Source organism: Sciurus carolinensis, chromosome 14, assembly GCF_902686445.1.
Source record: "Sciurus carolinensis chromosome 14, mSciCar1.2, whole genome shotgun sequence".
NCBI lineage: Eukaryota > Metazoa > Chordata > Mammalia > Rodentia > Sciuridae > Sciurus > Sciurus carolinensis.
Window position 1 is genome coordinate 20,059,401 of NC_062226.1, and position 23,078 is coordinate 20,082,478.

At 57.8% G+C, this 23,078-nt stretch overlaps 1 protein-coding gene across 6 annotated transcripts in view; it reads right to left on the minus strand.

Moving 5' to 3' along the window:
- Znf618 (zinc finger protein 618) overlaps positions 1-23,078 on the minus strand; it is a 160,291-nt gene that overhangs the window by 41,125 nt on the left and 96,088 nt on the right. For 4 of the 6 annotated variants that reach the window (XM_047524890.1, XM_047524889.1, XM_047524891.1 and 1 more), the window contains exons 3-6: positions 16,916-17,175; positions 4,796-4,873; positions 4,228-4,266; positions 135-224 (exon numbers count right to left, since the gene is read on the minus strand). In XM_047524890.1, coding sequence (XP_047380846.1) covers positions 135-224; positions 4,228-4,266; positions 4,796-4,873; positions 16,916-17,175 — 467 coding nt within the window. Of the gene's footprint in view, positions 1-134; positions 225-4,227; positions 4,267-4,795; positions 4,874-7,794; positions 7,888-16,915; positions 17,176-23,078 lie in introns of all 6 variants that reach the window. The other 2 variants (XM_047524888.1, XM_047524887.1) reach the window with 1 other exon arrangement.

Below are 23,078 nucleotides of genomic sequence, written 5' to 3' on the forward strand. Positions count from 1 at the left end.
CCCCCAGAGTCCTCCAGGGTGGGCCACTCCCCTTGCGGCTCTGACTGCTGCCTGACCTTCCTCGGGGTGAGAGGAGGGTGTGGTGGCTGGAGTCCCTGCCCCGCCCCGAGTCCCCCATCAGGGGCGTGGCTCACCGTCCACAGCATGCAGGTCCCGGTGCTCCTGGAAGCAGCTGTAGTACTTGTACTTCTTCCCGCAGATGTCGCATGTGTACCTGAAGTTGTCTGCGAGGGCAGGAAAGACATGTGTTTGCCAGGGCTTCAGTCACCTGGGGTGGGGGTTCTGGCCAGGGCATCTGCCTCTGAAACCAAAGGTGGACGGCAGCCTGGAGAATCCATTCCAGGGCCATCCCTGCCTTGGCACCTCGACCTCCTCTGAACCTGGGAGGGCCGCAGTGCAGCCCCTACATGGCTCAACAGCTCCTCCCATGTGCACGTCAGGGCCACTCAGGGTTACCCCTTCCTCCACTGCAGGCCGTACTTGGAATGCTTCCTGGATCCACAGGGCTGGGGTCGGGGTGTCAGGGGTCTTCTGTGGTGATCCAGACCACATGAGGTGACCAGGGAGCTACCCTATGTGGGTTCATAAAGGTTTCACCTCCTGACACAGAAATTACATGAAAAAACAATCACTGCAGCTACCGCCTGCATGGTGTGACCATGTGCCAGGAGCCAGGCCTGTCCCTGTGTTTCCTCAGCTGGTCTTTGCAACAGAGGAAGAAAGCAGTCTCCCCTTTCTGCAGGAGGAAACTGAGAACCAGAGGAGCGGGTCCACAGCTAGGAGCAGAGGCAGCTTCAGAGCTGGAGCCCAATGACCCTCACTGGCTGGTGTTCAACGCCTGCCCCACATCTCCTCTGGGTCTAGGCTGGATCTGTGTCGTCCCTACAATGAATGGAATGCAGTACAAGAGCCTCTGATGAGACCGAGACCCTGGGTCCAAAGGCTTGGGAAGGAAGGAGTCCTGCCCATGATCACAGGGGCGGGTCATTTAGAAGCCCCTCCCTGGTTGAGCCTCCGGATGAGACCACAGTCCTGGTCAAATCCAGAATGCAACCCTCTAAGAACCCCAGAACCAGAGGACCCAGTGAAGCCATGTCAAACACCTGGCCACAGAAACTGGGAGACAACCAGTGCTTGATGCTTTGAGTTATTTAGTTTTAGGGACATCTGCTCCACAGCAGACTCACAGGCCTGAGTCTGGGAGACGCCCAGGTCTACCTGAAGTCTGAGACTGCACTCCCACAGGGTGACACCCTCCCTCTCTGGCAACACGCAGTCTGCTGTGGCACAGATCTACGGAGGGCCCCTCAATCCCGTCTCCGAGGGCATTCCCGGGCAGCGAGCACTTCCATAGTTTGCTCGTGGCTGTGTGGAGTGCGTGGAGGGAGGACGAGAGCCAGGATCAAAAGCTCACTCAACTCTAAGGCCGAGTCAGGGCACGCGGTCCCTCCTCTGCCAGATGAGCTGCTCCCTGTCCCTGTGCTGAGGCACTGCCCTCCTGCCCGGCTCCCGCTCCTCAGTGTCCAAATACAGGAGCTCGTGAGCTCCTCAGCCCAAGGCTGCAGTACCCGGCAGTGCTGTGGAAGGCTTCTGGCCCCCGCTGAGCTGAACTAAGGGACACAGATGACATAGGCTTCCTCCCCTCCAGCTCCACCCTCGTCCCTCCAACAGCGCCTTAACAGATGCTGGGGTTTCAGAGATGAGCAAAGTCAGGGGCCTGCAGCCTTGGCACCTACAGAAGTTCTGAGGATGGTGGGGACCAGAATCTTCCAAGAGGGGGGTGGGGGGCAGTGCTGAGAGATGCACTGTTTCCTGGGACCTCTCCCAGGCGGGTGATTCCAGGATTCCAAGCCTGCTTCAGGCTTCAATCACTTTCGGAGGCCAGCAACCCAGCTGAGACAGGAGCCTCCCTTGTCGCATCCCATCTGGACCACAAACCCCGTTTCCCCGCCCACCTGCACTCACTGGTGGACACCTGGGAACGGAGGTGGAGCAGCTGAGGGGCTGCTTCCAGATCGGCCTCGACCTGCAATCCCTCTCTCAGGCTGAGTGCTGGCCACCCTCCACGACTGCCTGTCCCCTTGCCTCGTCTGCCCAGAGCCTCTCCTGCCCGCAGTCGGCCCCTCTCACCAGAGCCACACCGGCCACTTCTGTGAAATGTGAGGAGCACACGCCTCAGACCTGATGGACTCCGTTCACCTATTACTGTTTCACAGAGAGAACCAATGTGACATCGGTAACGTGGGGCCAAGGGCCATGCACAGTGTAGGCAGCGAGCGGACGTCCCTCTGGCTGCATACCTGACCCCGGGAGGGAAGGGCCCTAGACTGGGATGTGCGGGACCTGTCGTCCAGGCCCGTGTCCACTGCTCTCACGACGCAGGGCCAGTGCTCCTGGGGGCTCATGTCCTCACTGGAAAGTGGGGAGGCTGGACGTGCTAGTCCCTGCAGGACCCTTCCGGCTCTAAGACGCCCTGGCCAGTCCCCTCTCAGGAGGCTGGTACGAGAGCTGGCCAAGCGCTCCGTGCAGCCCTTCTGCCTGGCCAGGGAGAAGTGCAGGACTGAGAAGACCCAGAGGGCGCTGGCCCCGGGGAGAGAGTGACACAAGGAGGAAAGCGAGGGGGACTAAACACGCTCGGAGCTGCCAGCGCGGGCCCTCGACCACCCGAGAGCCCACCAGCGAGCCCGTGGTGCTGAAGTTTGCCAGCACACAGGGACCACTGAGGTGACACTGGAGGCGGGGGCCCAGAATGGCCAAACAAGGAAAGACAAATGGGAAGTTTAAATATGTGGCTGACCACAGGTGAACCATGGGAAAAGAAGGGAGCCACTGAGGGCGGCAGGGGTGCCGGGCTGGGGGAGGGCCAGGCTGCCACCGCCACCAGCTCCAGGCCTGCGGCAGGTGCCTAGCAGACCTGCCGCCCAAGTGCAGGTGGGATCCAGAGTGGACGGCTGCTGGGACCCAGCCCCACGCGGGCCCCTCTGGAGCCCTGGCTGCCTCAGGCCTCCTCTGCCAGCTCTGTCTTGGGTGTGTCTGGGTTTGGGTCTATTGATTTGTTATCTTCAAAAATTCTTACGTTGCCGTAATGAACATGAGGAACAGGGACAGGCACACTGGGCTCTAGGCCAGGTCCTACCCCTTGCTCTGGTTAGGGACTCAGCTGCACGCTGTCCCCAGGAAAGTTCCCGCTACAAGGGCAAGGCTGAGCATCTGTGACGGAGACGCTGGGCCGCTGCTGTCCAAAGCGCTCAGCACCAGGCCCTCTCCAGGAAGTCATCCTGACCCCTGCTGCAGGAAGCGCACAGATCGTAAGCAAACTTGGTCACTCCTGCAAACAATCAGCCCCTGGCTCAGAGGCAGATGTCCCCCACCCTCCCCAAGGTGGCCACTCTCCTGACTCCACCAGCTCTGCTTTCCCCCGTGGCCGTGCTGAGGTCTCAGCCTCTGCTGGGTCTGGCTTCTGCTCCACACTACTGCTTGGCAGCCCTGCAGGGGAACATGCTGGCTAATCCACTCAGCTGGCCCTGGGCACCTGGGTGGCTTCTGGTTTGGAGCTGTTAGAACAGTGCACCGAGAATGTTCTAGTTTGGATCTCTGATGAATATCACAGACATTTCTTCTGGATATTCACTTGGGAGTGGAACTGCACACTCTGGAAGCTCAGGGCAGGGTGAACACAGGTTCCACTCCAGTCCACACCTGGCTGGCTGCTTGCCAGGCCCACAGGGTGTGGGGCGGTCAGCAGTGGAAGTGCCTGCACAGCAAATTCAAGGCCATGTGGCCCCAGGGGCTGGGATATGCACCCCGGGGCAAAGACCAGTAAGTAATTCTGACTCTGGCTGCTGCAGAACAGCCTTTCTCCAAGGCGGGTTCCACTGCCCCAGATATCCAAAGGACACAGGGCACTCCCCGCAGTCTGGCCTGCTTCTGATCAGGGAGGAGGCCATGGAAGGGCCCAGGACGTCCACGTGCTCACTCGACTGAGTACAGCTCAAGGTTTCCCCCGGTGGACAGAGCACCCTTGACCTCCCCAGAACGGGGATGCCAGGAACCCACTCTGGCTTTTCTGAGGTACCAAGTTCTGACCCCATAAGGATCCCCTGGTCCCAGAGGCCGGACCCCTGCGGTGTCTCCCAGAAGCTACTGGGGCATCCTGAGGGAGGGACTCAACAGCCCCTCCTCCCACACCCGCGCCGCCCCCGCCGGCCCACAGGAGCGGGTACTCACTGCTCTGGGAGGCTCCCTCCCCTGAGGTGGCTTCGGTGTCTGTGAAAGAGAGCGAGTGGGAAGGAGGTGAGCCGGGGGAAAGGTCAAGGTGACAGTGAGGGGAAGGTGTGGCGGTGAGCAGAGAGGGGCCTGGAGCACTGGGGACCCCGCTGCGGCCTTCTGCCACCTCGGCACCAGCAGTCCTGAGCCAGGCTTGAGGAGGAGCAGGTGCCGTCCCTCCTGTCCCTCAGCTTCAGAATAGGAAGCAGCCACTGGCCTGACTGTCACCAGGAACACACAGAATGACATGAGCACATGCCCGGTAGGGTGGCCAGTACACACGGTGCTGAGTGTCCTGGGAGGCAGGAGGCCAGGTGGAGCGGCAGAGAGCCCCGGAGCAGAGGCTGGGCAGCCCACCCTCGGTTCTTGTGTCCCCCACACTGTGGAGGCCGCTTTTGTGTTCCCTGGCACTCCTCCTCGGCAGAAAGGCCGAGAGAGACGGAGGAGCCAGGAGCGCTCTGGGGACACCCGTGGAACCTAAGCGGGAAAACGGGCAGAGAACGGGAGGGGTGGCCTGGGACCCGCTCACCTCGGTGCGCCCGCACGTGGGTCTGGAAGCAGTTGTAATACTTGTACTTCTTGCCACAGATCCCACACTCGTAGGACCCTGGAAAACAGAAGAGGAGAGAGGGGACCCGTCAGCAGCCCTGCAGCGGTGCCCACAGGGCCCCAGGACCCCGGGGTGATGCCGCCAGGCACTGCTGACCATGTCACAGGGTGGGAAGTTTCCCAGAAAGCGAAGAGGAGCAAGGACCAGCAGAGACAGACGGCCCTGGGTCCTCGTCCAGGTTCGTCTCCGACTTCGTGTGTGGCCTTGGGCAAGGTGCCTCCACATCTGGGCCTCAGCTTCCAACTCTGGAAGACCAGGAGGCTTCCTGGCTCCCTTTCCTACACCTGCGGAGGAAGGCGCAGAGGAACGTGGGGGTGCTCGTGACTGCACCGCCGGGAACTCCTTCCCCAAATGCACCCCATCATTTCCAGCTACCCGCTTTCCAGGACGGGACAGAGGGTGAGAGGTGGACTTCAAAACCAGGAGGTGCCTCGGTCCTTGTCCCTGTTCTGCCACTCGCCAGCAGCAGCATCTGAATTCCTAGGACACAGTAAGCCTCCTGCTCCTCTGCAGACCTCCGGGGGCTCTGCCACAGATCCGCTTGGCAAGGAGAGCACCCACCCTCAGACACAGAGACCAACACGGCATAAACACCCGACTCCAGCCCCCCACCGGCCTTCCTCCCAGGGGGAACCCCAGAGAGCACTTCAGATAGGTCCAAGGAGGACCTCACCATCCTTGGCTTGAGGTAAAGGCCCACGGCAGGAAGCCAGGCAGAGCCCATGGGACACAGCCCGCCAGGGTCCCTAGGAGCAGAGATCATCATCCCCTCCCCCCCAGGGCCCTCGTGCGGCTGGACGCCGCCTGTGCCCAGGTTCTGCTCTTCCCAACAGAACAGCCAGGGAGCACCTACAGACACACACAGAGGCCTGGCCCAGACTGGCTGCTCGACAAAGGCTGGGGCAGCACTAGGACTCTGCCTTTCCCAGACAGGTCCCAGGGGTATTCTGGTGCCCAGTAGCCAGGTATGGGGACACTGGCTTACGGCGAGGCCCGCGATGGAGCTCAGCTCCACTATTCCCCAGCTGGGCCTCAGTTTCCTTACTGGAAAAGGACAGTGCAGGAGGTTGAGGTGAAGGCCGAATCGCAAGAGCCACACTCCTGTCATAACCCTATAACCCGGATGCTCCGCTGAGGTGCCAGGCACCACTGTTCACTGTGCCCGGAAACTAAGGCCCTTACCCTGGGTGTGGACCCGAGGAGTGGGACTAAGAGGGAGATCGTGGGTGCAGAGTGTGACTGAGCTCGGTGCTGCCACCCCTTAGCTGCTTGACCTCAGACACATCCCTGCACCTGCCTGGACCTCAGTGTCCCCAGCTGGGACAGGACTATGATCTCTATGATGAGTGGGGTCAGTCAATAGGAGCCAGCTGGCACAGAGGGGTGAGGAAGAGAGCAAGGGCAGTCGGTGCCAGCATTACTACCGTGGGTCACTCCAGGGAGGCTGTCATCCCAACGCCCGCGCGGAACCCGCAGTCTGTTATTTAAGGGTTTGCATGTGTACTCCCCGTCACATGGGAAAGAATACAAACTCGCGGAGGGCCAAGTTCACGCTGCACGGCTCTCTGTATTTAGCCCTGTGACTGGCACACAGCGAGGGCTCCATAAATTCATGGTGTCTTGCTGCTGTACTCATCTGTCACCAAGTGATAATGACCCTGACTCTCTTCTGGCCGCCGCCACCCCTCCAACACTTTCTGCCAATTCCCCTTCAACCGAGCAAGGATTTATTGAGCATCTGCAACGGGCCAGGACTGCGGCCCAACAGTGAGCAAGACACCATCTCTGCCCTCCCTCTAATGGGGAGCAGACAGGTCACCAGGCCTGGAGACAGATGGTGCCTAAGGCCCCGGCCACCACGGATTTCAGAGAGAGGAATCCTGAGGTGTGGGTCATCCTGTGGCTGGTCAGGGGCTCCCCGAGGGGTACACAGTGAGTCGGGACCTGGAGGTGTGGAGGGAGAGCCCGGCCAGCGGCAGCGAGGGTGGAGTCCATGCAGCGGATACTGCTTACCACCAAGCCATGTGCCTCAGGCTATTTGGTTCCTCCATGCCCCTGGAGAGAGCTAGGGCACAGGCAGCCCTGCTCGCTCGCAGGCCTCACCCCACTCAGAGGGTCACGGGTGCCCAGTGCTCTTCATCCTTGGCCTGTGGGCATGGACGCCAGGCACAAGCAGGAGGGGCCTGCCCCTCCAGCTCCCATCTGTGCAGGGTGCCGGGTGGACAGCGGTGGGATGAGGCATGGGAAGAGCTCCCTAGGGCTGCAGCCCCACTGGGTGGCCTTGGACAGGTCATGGGCTGAGCCACACCTCAGGGTTCCTCTCTGTGAAACTGCCCGCAGAGGAGTGGGGACCGCGGTACTGTGGGTCCTCATCACAGTGCAGGGTACACAGAGGCATTTGATAAATGACAGCTGCTGTGACCATCAGCGTCTACGGTTTTTTTTTTTTTTTGAGCTCAACTTCCTGAATGCCTCCCAGGAAACAGAGGATCGTGGCCAAGTGAGCCTGAGGGAGACCTCCTGGCAGGACCCGGTCCCGGGGAGGGACAGGCTGGGAAGTCCTGCAGTGAAGGACACCACTACTGTTTAACCTGAGGCCTCCTGGACACGCTTGGCCCTGGATCCTCTCACCCCGGCTTGTTCTACAGAATTGTGACCCAAGGGAAGTGCTGCTTGAGGGGTCCAGGGTCCCCAGAATTCCAGATTTCCAAATGCTCCACCCTCTCTCTGGCAGCCGCGAGTTTCTGGGGCCCCTGAGCAGATTTGCGCTCACAAGGTGATGCTTACAAGGTGACGGGGTGCTGGGACGTCCCTGGTGCCTGAGCCGCTGCAGGCCTGCTCCCACAGGGACACAGGGAGTACAGCTGGCGGCTACCTCAGCCACAGACCCCTCATCCTGTCCCTCGGCCATCACGTACCTGATGTACATCTCAACGCTTGGTCAAAAATCCAGGTCCCTGAATACCGGCCTCGCAGAGAACCCCATCGGGGGCTGCCCGGCGCTTTTCCATCTGAATTGCATAAAAAATCAGAAAGCCTCAGTGTTGGAGGACGCCAGGGAGTTAGGGAAGGGGCGGGTCAGCGGGGGGACTCGGCCAGTCCCCTGCGCCACTGGGGCCTCAGTCTCCTCCGCTGCACGCCGGGAAAAGGGGTCACCTCCTCACTGGAGAACTCCTACTGCCGAGCAACCCCTGTCCAGTCCCCTCGTGCCCCTGGGTTCTGCTTCCATTCTTCACACTTGAATAAATCCCGCTTCTTTCAAGATAAAAAGAACTCACATGCCAAGGAGGCTGGAAACGACAGAAAGCGGCCCAACAGGAAAAAAAACCCGGAAGTTTTGTGTGCCTGGTATACAGCAGTCATTCAGTAAATGACAGCTTCTGTTACCATCAGCCTTTCCAAAGTTTTTTTTTTCCTTTGGGACTTAACTTCCTGAATGCATCCCAGGAAAATGAGGAGCATGTTTTTCTCCATATCCTGGTGCATCACATGGTCATAACACAAGTTTTTGCCCCCAAACCAACCAGTAAATTGACCCTCTATGAAGATGCCCCATGTGTGCTGTGCCTGTGTTCCCTGGCCACTATCAACCCCAGGCTAGCCTGGGGAACGCCAGAGGAGCGTCTCTGTTGCTCTCTGCTCAGTCCCCTGCCCTGCTGACACCCTGCTGTGCACCCTCCTGGTCCTCTGGTCCCCAGCTGCTCCTGTCCCTTCCTGAACCTCAGCAGTCACCATCACTACCCCCGTGCTCAGTGCCAGGCGCTGCAGCCATGTCGTGGGCACTGTTTGGGTGCAGGACTGGCCTCTGACCCCACTACACAGGTGACGGAGCCGAGGTGGGGCAGGTGTGTGCGGCAAATGCCCAATTCCCAGGGCAGCAAGTGGTCACGGGGTCCCGCCTCAGGGCTTGTCACGCCAGCTCAGGTCATCCTTGTGACTCCAGCAGATAGGTAATTAGCATTCCCATTCCAAGGGCGACACATCCTGCCAGGGTTGCCGGATCTGCCACGCCACCAGCTTCCCTGGGACAGCGCCCGAAGGCGGTGCTTGTGAGCAGTGGCCACTGACAGCTCACCGCCCTCCTCCACCTCCCAAGCCCTGCGGCGAGCACAGTCCTAGAAGTGCCAGGGCTGGGCTCATCAGCCAGTGGTGGTGAGGAAAGGGTGGGGCCAGCCTTCCGGGCTCCAGAGCCCCGGGTGCCAGGTCACCTCCGGGATGCAGAGGGAGATGTTCACTTTAGTGGCGCAATGCCCCCTTACCCTGCAGGGCAGCAGAGCCCCCATCGTGCCTGGTACCGTCGCAGGACGCCCCAGAGCACCTGCTCAGCCCCGGCACAGCTGCCTGGGATGGCAGGCAGGGCTCCCCAGCACCGGAGCCCAAGCTCTTGCCCTCCCATCTGTCTTGAATCCCCAGCCCACAGGCGCGTCCTGGTCAACGGCTCCCACCTGCACCTGCCTGAGCATCTGGCAGGGGCCTTGGCTTAGAGCTCTCCCTAGGGCGCCCTGGGGCAGCCTGGCGAGGCATAGAGAAGAGGCGGGCTCCTGAGGACAGGGGACTCGGCAGCAACCCTCAGCTCCCATCGGGGCACACAGCTAGCTCTGGGGAAGCTGAACACCTTTCAGAACACAGCATGACAGACACCCAAAGCAAGTGAGTGAGAGAGGATCACAGTCGGGTGCTCAGGGGACACTGGCCCTCCTGGTCCCAAGACACCATGGGAGCTGGGCCCAGGGTGTGCCTGAGAACAGGATGCTTGGAGAGGATAAGTAAGTGGACAGCAGACAAGTGGACAGTGGGTTTCTGAGGCCCAGTCTCACACTGAATGTCCTCTGAAGTAGGGTCTTCTGAGGGGGGACACAGATCCCTGGGGGTTGTGGCGGCCGGTCAGGGGACAGCAGCACAGCAGTGTTGTCAATTTTCCAGACGTCAACTCCCAAACATACTCTCCTAAAATTAAGGCGCCAGGGCTGGAGACAGGTGGAGACCCACGTGCTGGTTCCCCCTCCCACCCTCCCCTCACCCTTCTCCCCCTTTCAAACAAAAGGGTGTCCTCTCCCCACCCCCAATCCTGCCAGAGTGTCTCCTGGGGAACAGCCTTGGAGCTCCAGGCACAGAGAAGAGCTGAAGTACCAGGGTTTGGAAGGTGACTGGATCTAATGACGGGGGACAACTCCATTTTTGAATTCAAGGATTTCCAATTTTCTGCTTTCAACCAAAATGAAGCAAGATCTAATAGAGTCGTTAGCGAAGAGACCGTTAAAAATCCCGTCTAATGACAGACCCCCGTGTGATTTTTGGCACACATCTTAGAAGTTCAAAGAACAGAGTGACATCGCTGAGTGACACAGCTCTTGCCACTGCCAGCTCCTGATTTACACACTCGCGCTTTCTAAGCACTTCCCCCTGCGAACACCAAAGACAGGAACGAGACGGAGGCTGTCCTGTCTCATTCCAGAAAGAAGAAATATGGATTCACAGACACGGGAGCCAATGGAGAAAGAAATAAAGCCCCGGTCATTTTATCAGGAAGTGTGTTTTTGATAATTTTTTACTTTTACTATTTATCTAACTTTGCTTTTGATGAATTCCATGCTAATAACAACTCAATCTGGAAAAAGAGTGTTTTAAAATGTAGGGCTTTATGATCCCAGGGATTTTTTTTTTTCCTTCCAGAAATTTCTACTTCAATTTATGTACCTCTTGTTGTGGTGGATGAGTGTGAAACAGTGATCAATAAAAGACTTTGAAGCATAAAAAATATATTACATTAGGATAAAACCCTGGGGGGAAGTGGACTGGAAATAAGAGTTCAAGGAGAAAAAGGAAAGATATAAAATACTTGGCTGTTAAAGATGAGCTTGCTCATATGTTTTTTAAGTGACGATGGCGGATATCAAATAGCAGTGCTGTCCAACGGATTCCCTTGGATATATTTAAAAGAGAGATTCACAGCTTTATTTCCAAAGTACCACCCCTTTTAAAATACAATATTCCAGAAACCATATCCATTGCAATTACTTAAGCTTTGGATAAAAATGTTAGATGCCAACTCAAAAATGTGAAAGAGAACAAACATACTGTTTCTCAAAACTCTCTCAGCGGGGAACAAAAAATGTTTGACACACTAGCCTTTCAGTTCCTATCATTCCCGGGTCGCCCCACAGGTGTCCATGTCTTGATGCCTGCACCTGTTTTGCATCTTGATTCCCCCTAAAAACGCCTTTCATACCTATTACTCCACCTGCCCTAAGGTTCCCTCTGGCAAGACGGGCAGACGTTGCCGACCCACTGACATTCAGGAGGAGAAGGGGCTTATGCAAGAACCTACAGCGTGCGAGGCTGTGTGTCTCCTGACGCAGTCCAGGAGCCCTTTCCAGTTGGGATCCTCCAACAGGTCCCTTCCCGCTTGAGACCACCAGATGGAGAGTGAGTCGCAGAGACAAGACAGTCTGGAGGGCCTCCAGGACCCCTCCCTCCCGCGTGGCTGTAGCAAAGAGCTGCACGCTGGTTCTGGCAGGCTTGGGCGCGAAGCCCTGCCAACAACCCATTGAAACAGGAAACCGACTATCAGCTGGCACTGTGAAGCAGGACCTGGCACCTCCGCTGCCTGAGTTTGTCACAGGCCGAAACCCACGTGGCCACGTCTGAGTGGCTGTCAAGCTCTCTGCTGCTCCTTCCAGAGCCCCAGCCCAGATGCCAGCTCCCGGCTGGGGCTCCCTCCTCATCTGCACCCCTCCCTGGGCGCTCAGAACTTGCCTAGAAACTCAGCGGATTCCTAACCCACAACTGGTCCCTGACACCATTCCTACAGCCCACGCAGTGACTCCCTCTCCTCGCCCATCTCCAGGGGACGCAATCCCTTACACACCTATATTCAGGGACCAAACAGCTGCGCAGTCACCAAGTCCTTCCCATTACCAAACTGACATTGCCTCCTGACCTCTCTGTCCCGGCTGGGCCTACCCAGAATGGGTCTGCTCCATCACCCGCTCCTCTCCTTTCCCCACACCTCCTCTCCCCAGGACACAGTCCTTCACTCTTCCACAGGAATCCTTCCCGCGCTGAGTTAACTCTCTGATAACCTGGTTGGGCCACATCCTTCATGAGAGGACGGGCCCAGCTGAGGCTGGAGGGCAGGCTCCCTCCAAGGGCCCTGGCCCCACCACCAGAGAGCCCAGAACCACTCGGGTCTCTGCGCACCTGCACCCCCAGGCCTCCTCATCTGGGCCCTCCTCGGGATTAAGGACAAATGGTCCCATGGCACAGAACAGAGCTCTCACTGCCCCATGGCACATTCTGACCACCATCATGGGCATCCCCATCTCTCGGAACCAGGAAACGGTCCACGAGCTGGTTGTCCTGATTGTTATAAATCCAGCTTGCCTTATGTTCATCTGGGCTAAGGAGATGTCTACTTCCAATTTTCCATTTCTAGCAGACCGTCAGGGACTGCTTGGTGTGCCGGGTTGAGAAGGATTCCGAGGTACACTGTTGTACAGTGTTTGGTTAGCAATGCCATCAATGTGGCCCTGGGCAGTGACAAGAGCAGCACCTGAGTTTGTCACCCCTCAAAGAGGAGCTCCCGAGACCTCAACTGTGGTTCAGCCACTCCACAGTGCTGCCGTGAAGTTGTGCCTGGAGCTTGTCAGGTGGACACAGGCATCTGTAACTTGCTTCCTTTCACTTCTGGTTTTACCTAACCAAGGTCAAGTTCAGTATTATCTGTGCTCTTCTTGCTCAGAAAGGAGGCTGGGGGTCTCACCCCCAAGCTCCACACCAGCTCCAATGGCAGTGATTTTTTTCCCAGGGCTGAGTATTGAATCCAGGGGCATTCCACCACTGAGCTACACCCTCACCCCTTTTTATTTTTTATGTGAAACAGGGCCTTGTTAATCGCCCAGGCTGGCCTCAGACTAGTGATCTTCCTGCCTCAGCCTCCCAAGATGCTGGAATCACAGGTATGTGCCCCACGCCTGGCTGGCATGGTGTTCTGAGAGCGGGAAATGCCCTTCTCGTCCAAGGGCTTCTCTGGGAAGCATGGCAGAAGCGCAGCTCTGCAAAGGTGGCAGCCGGCCTCTGGGCACCGGCGCCCCTGGCTCTCAGCCGAGGCGCCGCAAAGGCCAGAGCCCTGGATGACGTCTGTGCTGCCAGGGACACCATTTGTCTGATGGCCTTTAAGGCCCAGCAAGGACCTGGGAGGCTCCTGTGGCACAGCACAGCATGGGGTGGCCAAGCAGGGACCCTCTTCTATTCAGCAACGAAGCCCATCTCTGAGCCCTGAGCATGGCCGGGTGAGCGAAGCACTAACATGTGCCCCCAAGGGCCTCAGAACACACGACTCCCCGTGGGGCCACCAGGGCACAGGATGTACACTGTGGCATGAGTCCATTTAAACACCCGGCTCTAACCAGCCTCCATCCCCGCCCCCGCCAGGTCCCTCGGGGTGCTTCCCTCCTTGCTTGGCTTTCAGAGGCGGGTGCAATGCAGTTCTATGAGGTGAGTGTCACCACCTTGCTATGTGACTCTGGCTCTCTTCCTTGCCATGGGCCTTTGACTGCCTCTCTATACAAGGAGGGGACCAAGGGCGTCAAATTGATAGCACACGTAGCCCCACTACCTACTCCTGCATCCGAAGCAGCCAGCCATTGATCATGCCACTCTTTAAATCCTCAACAGAATTCCCAGAGGCAATTGCCCAGACTTGGCCCTCTAGGTAAAACCTACTTGCCACCTGGAGATGACACAAGTTCAGAGATTCCATTCTCACACCAATTTTTTCTTTTCTTTTTTTTCTGTTTTTTCTTAATGCCTTTCTTTCCTGAGAAGGCCAAGCCAGCTCCCTCTGAGTCTTACCCTCAGCAGCAACCACACCCTCCAGCAGGAAGCCTGCCCTGGGGACACAAGATGAGCCCCCTCCGTGGCCAGCAGGGAGCGCTCTGGCCCTGCTGTGGTACAGCCTCCAAAAGGGCGGCTCCTCCTGCACCTGCCCCTGGGCTGCTACAACTTCTCCCACAAGCCTGTGCGGAGACCAGGTTACTTAGACACTTCGCAAGATACTCAAAGTCCCTGCATTCTCGCGAGGCTGTACCAGAAGGGAGCCCAGGGACTCGCCTGGCACCAGCTGCCCTCCCCACTCCACCCTGTGTCACACTGGCTTAGCTTTTAGACTGGGGGAGAAAAGTCAAATCCACTACTGATCCTGCCGCTCAAAGAGCACGGCCCACTCTGCACACCAGCACCCACGGGTGCTGACGAAGCACGGTGGAAGCGCTGTGCCTACGCATCTTACCGCGTCCCACATAACCCTGGGAATTTGCAACTGTGGGCACAAGCTTGCCCAAGGCACCACACCTCCTACGTCAGAGGCTGGATTCACTCCCAGTCGGAGCGGTGGAGCTCATTCTCAGGCGACACCTTCCAGTGCTACTTTGGATTCCCACACCCAGGAGGTGGCTAGGACAGGGACAAGGCCCCATTCCACAGATGAGAGCAGTAAGACAGAGGGTCAAGGACCTCACTGCTGAGCAGGAGCTGGGATGGAAACCAGTATTGTGGCTGGCGCAGGCTGGAGGACCCAGCGCTCTCCCTGCGCAGACAGCTGGCCCAGGAAGACTCCCGACATTCCCTGGCTGGGCTGCTCGAGGCTTCCCTGGTGGATCTGGATCCCGGCTCCATTCCAAGACTCAGAGTCTGCTGCCCTTCACCGGGCATCTCCATCTCCTGGTAAGCACGCGAACAGCTACTAATGAGTCTTAGGGCACACGCCAAAGAGAGCAAGGGCTTGCACGCCCTCTCACCACCAGCGGGAAGCTCAGTCCTTGGCCCCGGGCAGCGAACACGATGGCAGCAGGTCAGGCCAACCCCTGAAGTACTCAAGCTCCGTACCAGACATTTCCGGATCACCCGATTGGATTCTGGCAGTGGGAGGATGACAGCTCCCCGCCTCCTGGAGGGTGGGCGGAGCCATGTGACTGGCTCGAGCCAATGGCTGGGCAGACTCAACACCTCTTCCTTTTGGCTGCGGCGCATAATTGCCAGTGTGAGTCCACCCAGAGCTTGTTTTCCCTCTGCCGTTTGGCTGGCAGAATTCCACATAAGGACTGATTTTTGTCTGAGTCCAGAGGAAGGCAGAGTCCCGTGGCCCATATGAACATGCAGTGTAAGTAAGAAATAAACTTTTATGAAGTTTTGTGGAGTTTTGCCAAGATCTCTTGTCGCTTTTAGGATCTTTTATTACTGCAGCACAACCTAGCCCCATTCCGACAGTTACAGTACCACTGCGAACATCACTTCCAGAAGCCAGGACCTTGCTAGGTACTGTGGGCAGGAATGGAGAGCAAGGAGACAGAAATCAGGCAGATCCTGGAGCTCCAAACTCTAGGGGTTCCCAATCGCCTGGCAGAAACAGACACAGTGAAGGTCTCTAATCTGAAGAGACAGAGGGAAGTGCCCTAGTGACGGGCAGGGTGGAAACAGAGCCCTCTGACCTGTGGGACCAGGGGAGGCTTCTGAGAGCAGGTGGCACTGGTGTGGGCTGGATCTGGGAAATGGGCAGAGGCACTCCTGGAAGAGGGAACAGCACAAGCAAAGAAGAGCAGACTGCTCTGGAACGGGAGGTCTCTGAAGACGAGCAGGAAATGGGGCTATGGAGGACCTCGATGCCACAGCCTCGACTCGAGACGGAAGGGAGCCAGTCCCGAGGTTCACCAGCAGAGAGTGCACGGCCAGGGTTCTGCTTGTGCCAGGGCCTCCCTGCAGCCAGTGTGAAGAGCAGGCAATGCTGGGCAGGGGACACATAAGCACAGCTGTTAGGGGGTGCTGCCAGGACCTAGGCGGGGCTGTCGTGGCCTAAACAGCAGAGGAGCAGTCAGGAAGGGGGTACAGTGGGGGGCTGATCACAACAGCAGGGGAGAAAAGGCAACAAATCGAACAGGTGGGACAGACACAGGGAAGCCCCTCCCCCCATGGCCCTGAGGGCCACACACGGGATGCACACCAGGCAGACGGAGGCACTTGCAAGTGAGAAAAAGGTGGGCCAGCCCCAGACCAGCAAGGGCAGGCAGCGACAAAGGAGGTGGTGGCACTCCCAAGGCCACACCAAGCATGGGAAACGTGGAGGGCGGCGTGGATGGAAACGGAAGTCCAGGGTCTGACCAGGCAGGGCAACCCTCTCAGGCTGAGGACCAGGGGCTTCATTTCACAGAGCAGGGGTTGCAAACTCGTGGCCCTTGGAAAGATAGTCCCACAAACACGTTCTGTTGGGCAGATTTCAGAAGTGCAGCTTGTTGCCAATGTTGAAAGCCAAAGAATTCACATCACGATGTTCATTTCTGGAGTGTGGTTTGTGCCGAGATCTGGCAGCGCTGAGCCCGGGTCCCCACCAGAAGGCTGCTGAGGAGCAGCCACCCTGAGTGAGTGGGGTGAGGGGCTCCTACTGGACACGGTCCCCACCACCTGTCCTGCTGGCTCTGCTCTGCTTACACTAAACAAGCATATTTGTTGGGCCTTGTAGGCAGCCGAGTCTGTGAGCCTGGCAGTGGTGCGGGAGCCCTGTGGGGATCCCTGGGGAGAGGAAGGAGAGAAATCGTTGCTAGAAAGCTGGTTTCTACAAGGCTCCTCCGGGCAGGGCAAGGTGCGGACATCACTGTCTGATCCTGACCAGGAATCTGCTAGAACTGGACCTGAGCTGGGAGCTGCCCCCAGGAACTGTGACCAAACCAAGCGAGGGAGAAAGGCAGACAGGCATGTAATCAGGGCCACGCTGGCCCCACAGAGGCACGAGGGACTCACTGGGTCCACTGAAGGTCCTGAGCCTTTGGCTTCAACAAGGGCCTGATGGACGGACAGGGTTTTGCCCCTTGGGGCAGAAGGAGAAGAGCCTGCAGACGGGACACAAACCCACGTCTCAGGAGGGCAGGCCTGCCGGGATGCTGCAGGAGCTCTCAGCCCAGGACCGGGCAGGGGCCAGGCCCTTTCCCCAGGTCACTAGCCCCACATTCCCACCTGGTCCTGGCCTGAGCCTTTTGGCTGGGTGCTCACCAAGGGTCTGCTGGTTGCGGACACCGCCGATCACCACGCAGATCTCGGCAGGCACGTCGCCCGTCCCGTCCTTGCTGACCGCCTTCTTCTCCTCCTTGGCCTCGCCCTGCCAGATCACCTCCTGGATGTAGTCATCTGGCAGCTCTGTCTTGACCTTCACCTCCGTCATCGTACCCTGCTCGGCACTCAGTGAGGCCTCAGCTGGCACCGGCTCTGGGCCCTCCACCTTGGTGCTCTTCTGGCTGCGCTTCAAGCGCTCCCTAGGAAAGAAGAGAGTGTGGTCAGAGTGGACACCATACCAGCTCCCTGGCCCACGTGGGAATCCGCCAGCACGAGGCTCCACAGAGACACGTAAGGTTGTGTATGTAGTGAACAGCAGGACTCCCAGCCCACTCAGCTTTCCACACAGCCCCTGGGGCTGCCCCAAGCCTCCCTGGGGCTCCAAGAAACAATCTGAAGATTACCAGGCCAGTATGGCTCCAACTTTGCTCATTTTACAGTGTAGGGAAGCAGAGGGCTAAAGAGGTCAGGATGTGCCCAGGTGACTCCTGGCCTCTCGTTCCTACTGACCACGACCTGAATTACCAGAGCCCTCAAAGGGTGCCTCTGGCTCATGAGGTGTTTTTCTCAAACTTTGACGTGCATATGCATCAGCCGGAGACCTTGATAAAGGCAGGTTCTGGCTCAGCCAGGCTGGGCCTGAGACTCTGCGCTTCTGCGGCTCCAGGGTCAGGCTGTGCCCGCTCCTCAAACCTCAGCTCAGGAATAAGTGATCTGGCGCACGCCAAGCGCCTCAAGCGGCTCCCTCCCTTCCTTGGCAGGTGCCTCCAGATCTCGTCTGAGCTCTTCCCTGCTCCTGTTTTACAGACGGGGAAATTCCAGTCCCAAAAGGCTCCCGCGGTGGCGCTGTCAGGGAGTCAGCCCTCAGGTATGGAGGTGGCTCTTCCAACACCAGAGAACATGCAGGCAGTGGGGTCAGCGTGGAGCAAGGCAGGGTGTGCGCTACCGAGGCTCCGTCACGGGAGGACCCGGGGGCCAGGAGCAGACTCCTGACTGGCCTGGGTCACCTACAAGCGCAGTGGCGGGCCAAGGCATGAGACCAGACCCTGACAATCTCCCTTCAATGTGACTCTCCGTGTCACCCTGTGGCCCCATGTCCTTCTGAGGTGTGAAGCTGAGGCTTGCACCACTGGAAAGCAGGTCACCCTGCTGGCCTGGGCAGGTCACCCTGGCCATGCACACCCCTCCAGTGCCCTGGTGGCACCGGGACCGTGACTTTCAAGGCACACGCAGGCAGGGCCCACTGGGGAGCCCACTGAAGCACCATGGAGGTGCCAGGGCGGGAGGCAGGGCCAGGGCTCTGGTCCTGCACCAGCAAGGGCTTGCGCTGTGGCCAGGGGCAGGACCCTCCTCGGGGCTCCGTCCGCCCCATCTGTCAGGAGCCTGGGTCTCGTCACGCCTGCTGGCCCCTCCCGCTGTCTCCCAGGTTGGAAAAAGGGTGGAATTTTGAGCCAAAAAGGTGGGTGGGGGCAGCTAACCAGGGCCAACTAGAGGCCACCTGGGAGGTGCTGTGGACCACACTGTGCCCCCCAGCCCCATTCACGTGTCCTCATCCCCAACATGACCGTATCTGGAAATGGGGTCACTGGGAGGCAGCTGGGGCTTGGGTTTAATGAGGCCCCGAGGGTGGGCCCCTCATGACAGGTAAGGGGCTTCACAGGAGACCATCTTCTCCACGCAAGGACAGTGCAAAGGCGGCCACCCTCAAGCCAGGAAGGCCCCTCAGCAGAACCCAACAAGCTGGACCCTGATCTTGACCTCTAGCCTCCAGGCTGCAGGAAAGGACGGTGGTGTTCTGCTACCGCAGCCCGAGCGCCAACAGACGGCAGGGAGGCTGACAGAGGACGGAGAGGGAGGCTGGCGCACCAGCCCCAGGCGGGCACTGCTGACCACCACCTCCCTGCCCCAGAGCTGCGCCAGCCACCTCATCACCCTGCCTCAGTTTCCCCATCTGCAAAATGGAGCCAAAGGAGTTGTCACATGGTTTTTTCAAGCACAGGGAGAGCAGCCAGCATGCGCCCGGCCTGCAACCCTCTGGCCATGGGGACCGTCAACACCCGGGGGGGCCCAGAGGTGCTGCCCCCAGTGCCGCACGCCACACCAGCAGACACTGTGGGGCTTTGGCTCCTTCCATGTGGGGAAGCGAACGGGATGGTCGACCCCTCCGAAGCCACTGCCTTACTTACTGAGGAAACACTTCGAGCTCCCCGTGCTCCCGGGAGTCTTCAAACTCCTTCCCGGCCCAGCCGCGGGCCTGGCAGGGGGCCCGGCTCACCTCCCCTCTACAGGCCAGGAAACTGAGGCCCTGACCCGTGGACTAACATGCCCAGAGGTGTGAGAGGTGGGCCTGGCACCTGTCACGGCATCCTGGCGCTCAGCCTCAGAGGGAAGCCTCCCCACCAGCAGACAGGGTCACCCACTTCTGAATCTCAGCATCCAGAACAGTCAAAACCAAGTGCGTCTGAGCGAGAGGAGGGACGGCGGTTCCCTGGCTGCTGCCGCCTCCACGGGGACACCCTGGGCTAGAGTTGCATCCTTGCAGGCTGAGCAGCCGCTAGGCTCCGGGCAGCCACACAGGTAAGAGGCCCGCAGGTAAGAAGTCGCCAGGAACGACCGTGGCTCTGGAGGAGGAGGAGGTTCTGCTGCTGCAGTGGGTCAGAGGCCCCCCCGGAGGCACTCAGAGGCTGGCTGACGGTCCTGGGGGACTACGGTGTGTCACAGAGTACCTGGCTGGGAAGGTGGGTCGTCCCAGGACTAAACGGTGGCACTACTACCCTCAAGTCGTGGGTTCAGCGTAAGTGACGTCCCCCTCCAAGTCTCAGCCTTCATATCCACACAAGGGGGATACACAGTACCTTCATCACGTGCTGTGAGGCAGAGACGAGGCAACGTCACAGAGGACCCGTGGCTGCTGCCAGGGCAGATGCTTCCCGGTGTCCCCGTCCTTAGTTATGAAGTAGGAGAGAGGAGCGAAGGCTTAAGTGTGTCCTCCAGAGGTTCTCATGCTAGAGGTTTGGTCCCCAGGACGCCAACGTGAGAGGTGGAGACCAGTGGAGGTGATGAGGGTCTCGGGGTGCCATCCTCAGCAGGGACAGGCACATGTCACAGCATGAGTCAGCTCCCACCAGAGTGGGCTGCTATACCTCCATGAGCCTGATCTCTAGCCCCCCAGCTTCCAGCCTCACACGTGATCTCCCCCTCTTGAACACATTCCCACCACCGTTATGCCATCTACCATGAGGTCTCACCAGGATCCAGGGCAGCACCGCACCCATGAACCTTCAGAACTGTGAGCTAAATAAACCTCTTTTCTTTTTTTCCTCGTACCAGGGACTGAACCCAGGGGTTCATTTGACTGACCCACTGAGCCACACCCCCAGCCCTTTTTACTTTTTATATTTTGAGACAGGGTCTCACTAAATTGCTTAGGGCCTCACTAAGTTGCTATGACTGGTTTTGAACTTGCACTCCTGCCTCAGTCAGCCTCCTGAGCTGCTTGGATTATAAACTTCTTTTCTTTATAAGGTATCCAATCTTGAGTATTTTGTAACAGCAACAGAAAATAGACTAATATGAAGAGTGAGCAGAGGGTGCAAGGACAGGCTCTTACATGGCACAGACTTTAGTGCATAGGCTGTGGAGACTGACTGACAGACATTCAAACCCCAGCCTACCACGGCTGGGTAATGCAACAGAGGCCTGTGAGGGAGTGAGGACCTTGTCTAGACCAGAGACAGGCATGCTGTGGAAGAGCTGGCAATGCACCATGTTTATCAGCATGAGAGAAACTTTTGGTGTTCCCACCACTAGCTGAGACCACACGGTGCTCACAGTCGGCCAGGCCTGCCTGTCCCGAGGTTCACTGGGTGTGGAGACAGGATAGGAGGTGACAGAACAGCCTTCTCCTCAGAAACTCTTCACTCGGTTTTCTTCACTGCCAATGTGCTGAATCTGGACAGACTCACTGTCCCTTCCTGCTCTGGAGGGCCTCAGTGGTACCAGGACACTAAGGTGGGGCAGGAGGAGTGTGCCCATCTGCCTACTCGCATGCCCTGTGACCTTGGGCAAAGGCTCCTCTCTGACCCTCAGTTTGCCTGTGTGTCAGAGGGGACCATGACTCTTGCTGGCTGCAGGGGCGGGAGATGACACCTGTAAGGAGCTCAGCCAGGGGCCTGCATGGAGAGGATGTACACAGGTGGCCATTGTCCATGTGACAATGACTTAATTTATGATGTCCTCCTTGCCTCTGGGAAGGCTTCACAGTTTGCTGGAGTCTGGGTGAGACTCCCTCCCTGAACATCATGTCTACCTCGCACGCACAGGTGACTCACAGCTGGCCTCCCACAGCGTGCTAATGAATCCGTCTTGGGGCACTGGCCACCTTTCTGACCTCCCTGTCTAGCTTCTAGCTCATCACCTCATCTTACTTCCGATGCAGCCCTGACCACTACCTGACAATATCTTGTCCATTTACGACTCACCAAGTCATTAGCACCTAGGAGCGGGTCTTGTCAGTCTTGTGTATTCCTAGCATCGAGCAGGCACACAGTAGGTGCTCCATAAATACTGCACTCAGTTAATGACCAAAAGAATACCCAACTCCTGATAAGAAGGCGTGACTCAAGCCTCCTGCGCCTCCCAAGGGTCCCCTGGGACGGAGCAGATCCTCCAGGTGGGCTTGCAGAGTTGAAGGATATCCATTTGCAACAGGCCTGGGTATAACGCACCTTGGGGGAGCCCCTTTCCAGAGACACCTCAGAGCAGAGCCACGCGTTGAGTCCAGATTCCCCATCCTCTGTCTCTTTTGCAGAACTATCAGCGCCAGGGAACCTGGAGCTAGCAGGTAGGGAGCAGGGCATGGCTCCTCCCACGGGAAGGCAGCCTCTCCTGGGTTCCTTCACCCACACCCTGCACCCCAACACTCAGGCCACGCTGGGTGATGCAGCTGCAGCCGTGCAACCAGTCTGACCCCTTACCCAGCCCACGGAGGAAAGGAACCACCCTCCTTCACCCAGGTGCACAGCATCTCATGACCCCCCACCCCCGCCAAGGCCTGATGGCTTCAAGGACGTGGCAACTTCCTTTTCTTCCCCCGACTTTTGCACTTCAGATTTACAAGCCCAACAATGCTTTTCTCGGATGCTCTGCATTTAATTAGGTGTCCTAATAACAATGGAATTGCAGAAGTACTTATATCACTTTGAATTAGTGGTGCAGCTCCTTCTAACTTCCTTAAAAAAATTTTTTTTCATATATCATTTTTTAAAATAGAGCTCATTATTTTAATTATATCCATTTAAATGTACAGTGGAGCCCTTGGATATTCTCAGCACGAATCATTAGGTATATTAGTGAAAAAGCACTCGGAATCTATCTACATGCTGACACTCCATAATCTATTCTATTTGTGTCGCTGTAAAATAGATTTATATATAGATAACTACAAAATAGTTGCTCAAGATATGCTATGAATTTTATATTTAACCCGAGTCACACTTCAACATAAAATCCAAAGTCGGGCACTAAAAGGATATTTTTCAGTAAGTACCTGCTATATGTGGTCACTGGTTACTGCTTATGCTGGTCTGCTGGGAGGGACGCCAGACCAAATGGGCCCCTGTCCAAGGAGACTGGGAGCCCTGGCCCTTCTCTCAGGCAATAGTTCTCAAAGTATGGTCCTGGAAGGACTTGGGGTTCCACCACAAAGGCTTTGAGGCACCCACAAGGCTGGATTAGGGAGGGTGGTTTTAGAGTTTGGACCTAGAATGTCCCCCAAAGGTTCACATGTGGAAGGGTCAGTCCCCAATATAACAGTGTGCGGGGGTGGGGCTGGGGGGCTGGACCACTCTGAAGGCTTTACCTTCATCAGTGGATTAACCCGCTGATGGCTTTGCTGGGAGGTGGTGGAAACTGGAGGAGGCGGGGCCTTGTTGCAGGAAGTGGGTCACCTCTCCGGCCCCTTCCTGGCTGTCTCTCGGCTCCCAGCTGCCGCAAGGTGAGCAGCTCGCTCTGCCAGGCCTCGGGTCATGATGTACTGCCTCCTCTCAGGCCCAAAGCAATGCCGCCAGTCGGCCTTGGACTGGAACCATGAGTCAAAATGAAT